General features: G+C 49.0%; 1 protein-coding gene across 1 annotated transcript; it reads right to left on the reverse strand.

Annotated features, from left to right (window-relative positions):
• Window positions 1–158: 158 nt before the first annotated feature.
• Window positions 159–5633, reverse strand: LOC112463454 (the record flags this gene model as incomplete). The annotated part of the gene is made up of 5 exons (XM_025029874.1): window positions 5423–5633; window positions 2593–2961; window positions 2142–2548; window positions 1302–1987; window positions 159–1224 (listed from the first exon to the last, which is right to left on the reverse strand). Coding segments are annotated over exons 1-5 (2739 nt in total), but the record flags the coding sequence as incomplete, so codon positions are not given.
• Window positions 5634–6712: the final 1079 nt, after the last annotated feature.

The raw sequence follows: 6712 nt of genomic DNA on the forward strand, positions 1-6712 counted from the left end.
AGGTGCACCGCTTTGGTGACGAGGCACACGAAGACGGCGATGAACGCTTTGTGCGCTCGGTGTCCTCGCCCCTTGGTCGTGCGGATATGGATCGGGCCTGCATAATCCACCGCGGACAGTTCGAGTCGAGCGAGGGACACCTGCCGAATCGGGGCTACCTTGCTCTTTGCCATGAGCAAGTGCAGTGTAGCAGAACCGTTCCTCATGACGCGGAGGTAGACGGCCGCGGCGTAGCCTCGCTCGGACGCGTCGGCGAAACCGTGGATCTCGACTCGTGAATCTGCTCCGCTGTCGAGCCAGCGGGTCACGCGAACGAGTTCAAGCCGCGGAAGCTCCTCCAGGAAGCTCCCCCATTGTTGAGCGTCGGCCGACGGAAGAGGGGCGTCCCAGTCCAGCCCTTTCAGCCATGTGGACTGGATGAGGATTTTCGCTCGGATCACAACGGGGGTGAGCCACCCCAATGGATCAAATAAGCGTGCGGTTTCCGAGAGGACGCGCCTCTTTGTGAACACGGTGATTGTGCGCGAATGAATCGCGAAGGAAAATTCGTCTTCCGTCGGGTGCCAGCGGAGGCCGAGAGTGGAGTGACCGTCTGTTTCCCACACGTGGAGGGCGCGTTTAAGGCGGTGCTCCTGCGGGATGTCGACGAGAACGTCCTCGGAGTTCGCGGCCCACTTGCGTAACGGAAACCCGCCCGCCGTGCAGAGTTCGCGCAGTTCGGTTTGCACGGCGACCGCGTCGTCGATAGTGTCCTCTCCGGTCACGACATCGTCCACGTATCTGTCGTCCTCGAGAGCAATCGCGCCGCGCGGAAACCGAGTCCCTTCGTCTTTGGCGAGTTGCAATAGCGTGCAAATCGCGACCCACAGTGAGCACGTGAGGCCATAAGTGACCGTCGTCAGGCGGAGAACTCGCACGAGTTGTTCGACGGCACTTCGCCACAGGATCCGCTGGTGGTCACGATCTTCCGGGTGGAAGATGATCTGGCGATACATCTTCTCGATGTCTGTGATCATCACGTAGCGGTGCCGACGCCAACGCAAGAGCACGTCAGCAAGTGCCGGCAGGAGATTTGCGCCTGCGAAGAGGTGGTCGTTGAGCGAGTCTCCGGAGCTGGTGCGTTGCGAGCCATTAAACACTACGCGCAGTTTGGTGGTAGTGCTGGCTTCCTTCAACACGCTGTGGTGTGGCAGGTAGCACACGCCGCGTCTGACGGTGCTACGGCTTCCAAGTGCCCGAGGTCCTCGTACTTAAGCATAAACGAGCGGTAGAGTTCTCCGAACCGAAAATCTCGGGCGCACTTGCGTTCCATGGCCGTGAGCAGTCGCTCAGCGGGCTTGCGGGTCTCGGCGAGGTGCTTCGGCGTCGAGGCAAACGGCAGTCGGACAACGTACCGGCCAGCGGGTGTGCGCTCGTGGGTGCGTACAAAATGTTGCTCGCACTCCTCTTCCTCGGGAGTGAGCGTGACGGAAGCGGGAGGCTCGCTCTCTTGCTCCCAAAAACGGCGTACCAGCTCGGCCAAGTCATGGTCGGCGGTACACTGGAGTGAGCTGTGGTGACAGTGGAGGGTCGCACCACAGCCCCCTGAAAGAATCCATCCCAGGATGGTTTTCTGAGCGATCGGCGTTTGCGGTTCGCCTCGGCGGAGACCATCCTCCAGGATGGTCAAGCACACCTCGGCGCCCAGTAGCAGCTCGACTGGGTCGTTGGCGGCGAAACGAGGGTCGGCCAGAGGAAGCCCTCGTAGGTGAGGCCACGAGGTGCGGCACTTATTCGCGGCGCCCTGGTAGAGCGAGAGACGCGGAAGCACGAACGCGACGGCGGTGAGTGTGGCTCCGGTGGTCTTCGACTTGATGGTCAGGGACACCTTGCCTCGCGTGGAGCCCGACTGGGAGCCGCCGATGCCGAAGATAGACACTCGCGTGCGCGATCGCGGCAGGCGTAGTCGCTGCACCAGGGACTCCGACACGATCGACACTTCGGAGCCCTGGTCGATGAGCACCCGAACCTCATGAGGATCTCCGTGCCGATCGGCGATAGTCACGCGCGCGGTCGCGAGAAGAATCGCCTTACTGTCGTCGGCCCTTCCGACGGTGGAAAGCGTGCTGACTTCCGCGTGGGGTGCCGTTGCGGAAACGTACGCGTCGTGCAACATCGAGTGGTGCCGCGCGTTGCACGTGAAGCAGTTCCGGGTTGACTTGCACTTCGCCCGCCACCTGATGATTGCCGAGACAGTTGAACCAGAGCTTATTAGTCTCGACCACTGTCTTTCTCTCGCTGGCCACCTTGGCCTTGAAGTCGGGGCACCCCATGAGCGAGTGCTTCCCCTTGCAGAGCGGACATTGAGAAGGCTCGGAACGCTTCGCGACGTGAGTTTTCGCGGACCGTGATTGTTCACTCGCGGGTTTAGTGGTCTTCGGATTCGCTGCGTTCAGCGTGAGGATCCGTTTGTTGATGAAAGTCATCAGCGTAGCGTGAGTCGGCGGTTCGAAGGAGTCTCCCGAGGAGGACTCCCATTCCAGACGCGTTCGCGGGTCGAACAGTTCGACTACGAGGTGATTAAAAAGGTCCATGCCGTGCGAGTTGATGGGCCTCCCGATACTCTCTTGCGCATTGCGACGGCGGACGTGACAGCGTTCTGGACGCGGCTGAGTTCGTCGCCAGTAGCGGCTTTCATCTTCGCCACGGCGGTAAACGTGGCGAAGTTGGAGCGTATCAGCTCCCTCTTATTTTCGTAGTGCTGGCAGAGCAGCTCCCACACACGATCGTAATTTTCGCCCGTAATAGTTAATGATTTTATTACGTTTTCAGCCGGCCCCTTGAGGCATGAACGCAGATAGTGCAGCTGTTCGACTTTCGAGATGGACGACTGCTCACCGATCACTGACTTAGGGTGCGTTTCGCTATTCACTCGCAGTACTGGCAGCACTGTAAATCCGTTCCAATATACGCGGCAGTAAGCTGTCAAAGCGTTTTCGTGTTCATGTGACGTCATAGATTTTGTCGTCACTCCCTACTTTCATTACTGCGGCTCGCGAGGTGAGGCATTCGCAGTAAGAACATGGCGGCTATGGCGGCATCTTTGAAAAAATTGGTCCTTACCTATGTGTGAACCTTGCACCCGACTTTCGAAAAATTAATTTTTTTACGGAAAACGTTAGCATTTAGTTTGTAGTTGTTTGTAGTAACAAAAATTTCGTTTATAGTTTAGTATATTAAAAATTATAAACATTTAAAAAATTACTCGCACCCCACTTTGAGATAACTCAAATCCGCTTGCGCCATCTTCTTCAAAATTGTTTGTAGTTGTTTGTAGTGCTTTTCTTTTCGTTTGTAGTTGCACTGTTCAAAAGTTATTATATTTTTGCAATAAACAAAAAGAGTAACTTTGCCAATTTTAGAGATATCTCAAATCAGCTTGCGCCATCTTCTTCAAAATCATTTGTAGTGCTTTTCTTTTTGTTTATAGTTGCACTATTCAAAAGTTATTATATTTTTGCAATAAACAAAAAGTGTAACTTTGCCAACTTTGAAGATATCTCAAATCCGCTTGCGCCATCTTCTTCGGAATCATTTGTAGTTATTTGTAGTGCTTTTCTTTTCGTTTGTAGTTGCACTGTTAAAAGTTATTATATTTTTGCAATAAACAAAAAGAGTAATTTTGCCATTTTTGGAGATATCTCAAATCCGCTTGCGCTATCTTTTTCAGAATTATTTGTAGGTGTTTGTAGTGCTTTTCTTTTTGTTTATAGTTGCACCATTCAAAAGTTATTATATTTTTGCAATAAACAAAAAAAGAATTTTGAGAGACAATTTTGGAGATATTTTAAACGATACGGAACAAAAACTATTACAAACAACTACAAACAATTCTACATCAAGTCGCGCAATTAGTTTTAAAATATTTCCAAAATTGGCAAAGTTACACTTCTGGTATATTGCAAAAATATCATAACTAGATATATATAAAACGGTGCAAATACAAACAAAAAAAAAATCACTACAAACAACTACAAATAATTCTGACGAAGATGGCGCAAACGGATTTGAGATATCTCCAAAATTGGCAAAGTTACACTTTTTGTTTATTACAAAAATATAATAACTTTTGAATGGTGCAACTATAAACAAAAAGAAAAGCACTACAAACAACTACAAATGATTCTGAAGAAGATGGCGCAAGCGGATTTGAAATATCTCCAAAATTGGTAAAGTTACTCTTTTTGTTTATTGCAAAAATATAATAACTTTTGAATGGTGCAACTATAAACAATAAAAAGAAAAGCACTACAAATGATTCTGAAGAAGATGGCGCAAGCGGATTTGAGATATCTCCAAAATTGGCAGCATAGTTCCTAAATCACGATGAGCAACAAATTTGTGTTCAAGAACGGCATTGACTGCTTTTTGCCGGCGAAATATAGGTGTAGCCACAATGTCACAAATTAAAGTTACTCTTTTTGTTTATTGCAAAAATATAATAACTTTTGAATGGTGCAACTATAAACAAAAAGAAAAGCACTACAAACAACTACAAATGATTCTAAAGAAGATGGCGCAAACGGATTTGAGATATCTCAAAGTGGGGTGCGAGTAATTTTTTTAATTTTTATCATTTTTAATGTATTAAACTACAAACGAAATTTTTGTTATTACAAACAACTACAAACAAAATGCTAACGTTTTCTGTAAAAAAATTAATTTTTCGGAAGTCGGGTGCCAGGTTCACATAGGTTTGGTCCTGTGGATCTGGAAGGCAACAACAAGAAATATACAATAATCGTTAGTTACGAAGATGCGGAAAAAGCCCGAAAAGATTACTACTACTACTACTAAATTAATATAATTAATATAATAATAAATAATTTCGATATTTTTATAAATCTGAAAACTGTTATTTATTTTATAGACATGACTTTTGCAACATTATTGTTTAAGTACAAGATTCTTTTTTATATATTTAGAATAGGTGCTCCTATCGTCGTGTCACGTCGTGTCTAAGATAGGTTAAGTTAAGTTATATTTCTTTCTTATACGGGTGCGTTTCGACATTCACTGGCAGTACTGGCAGTACTGTGGTCGTCGTTCCGTTATTCCAGCCTGAAAGTAACAGCAGCAATATAGAAACGCTCCTGCAGTTCTACTCAATGACGTCATATCGTCAGTACTTACAGTGAATATCGAAACACAGCCTTAAAAAGATCACGGAAGGATGGCCAGTCCTCGTAGGAACCCGAAAATTCCCGTAATTGGATACGGGGCAGCGAAGTTCTTGACGCGCGGTCGCCCCCCTGCTCTGATGCCGCGGGAGGCGTGGAAGCTGGCGCAGGCTGGAGCCATTTCGCCTGATCGGACAAAACGCCACGCTGATGCACGTAAGCAATCTCGGCGTTGGTAAGTAAATCGGACTTGGCGTACTCACTCTCAGCGTAGAGGTCCTTATAGCAGGCTCGAATTAAGTCGTGCTGACTCTCGAACTTTGCCCACAGGTCATCAAGGATGCGGATGCGGTGCTCAACGGTCGAGAGGGTGATGTTCGCCTGACCCATCTTCCTCAGGTTTTCGACGGCTCTGGAGATACGTCCGAAGAGCTCGTGTTGGCCGCTCAGCATGGAGCTCTGGTCCAGACTCATGATCGTCTTCGTTGAGAAGGCACTCCCGAGTTCGCGGTTGCCGGTAGGATCCGGCTCGAAGGACCAAAAATGTTCGAGAGCGCGCGGTAGCGCGAGATAGCGCGAGGTGAAAGACGACCACAAGTAAAGAGATAGCAAGTACAAATAAAATAAAATATATAATGTTCCCAAAGTTTCAATATTTCCAGTAAAGGAAAAAGCCGTGAGCGCGCACAATGGTTAGCACGGCAAGAGCGGCGAGCGGTTACGCGAATGCGAAAATGCGGTTGAAGTACAAGCGGTCGTATACGATATACTTTAGCGGGTGATCTACGAGCGAGAAATCGGTTCCGCGGCGCAGCGGCTGTCCTTTTAACACCTCCGAGGCAAAACTCCCTCCCTGCAGATTTCCCAGAATTTTGGGAGGGTGATTGGCCGTCGGAGTCCCGCGTCATGGAGCCGACGTCACCGGTTTCACGTGGCGACCCGACGGGATCGTCACCTGTTTTCGAGTGCTTTGTGTATAGCATGGATCGTTCCTTTGTTCTAGCGTTGTTGTTTGACTTTATTATCGATAACAACGTTAAAGTTTCTCGAAAGCTGTTCGGGCGTCGCTTTACGACGGTCGCCCTGAATCTGGATTCCGCTCAGAGTTGAGCGAAAAGCGTGGATAACGCGAGTCGTAAATTCGCGGGAGGAATGAGGATTAAAGCACTCGTAACACAGATTGCACAAAGAAATATATAGTCTTTATTTCAAGAACGGGAAGGACGCGAGGGGGAACAACGGATCGTGCGCCGCGGATTCGGAAATCTTCTGAGTCGTTCGTACTTTTCTGCCAGATATCGCGAACGGAAATCTTGTCTCAACTTCTCGCATCGAAGCCTCTCGCGTAGCGGAGATCTTGTACGCGTCGAACGGAAATCTTGAACGCGCGGCAGGCGAACGATCGCGAGCGGAGCACGACCGGAAGTTTTCGGACCCCTCGCTAAGTAGCACACTTAAATTATAAATAACTTTGATCCGCACGTTAAGACGAAACGAACGAGTAGGGATTCACGCAGCGATTTAAGAGGGAGAGAGCCGTGCTGTCTTTAGAC

The sequence above is a fragment of the Temnothorax curvispinosus genome, unplaced genomic scaffold (assembly GCF_003070985.1).
Source record: "Temnothorax curvispinosus isolate PA1 unplaced genomic scaffold, ASM307098v1 QBEX01013263.1, whole genome shotgun sequence".
NCBI lineage: Eukaryota > Metazoa > Arthropoda > Insecta > Hymenoptera > Formicidae > Temnothorax > Temnothorax curvispinosus.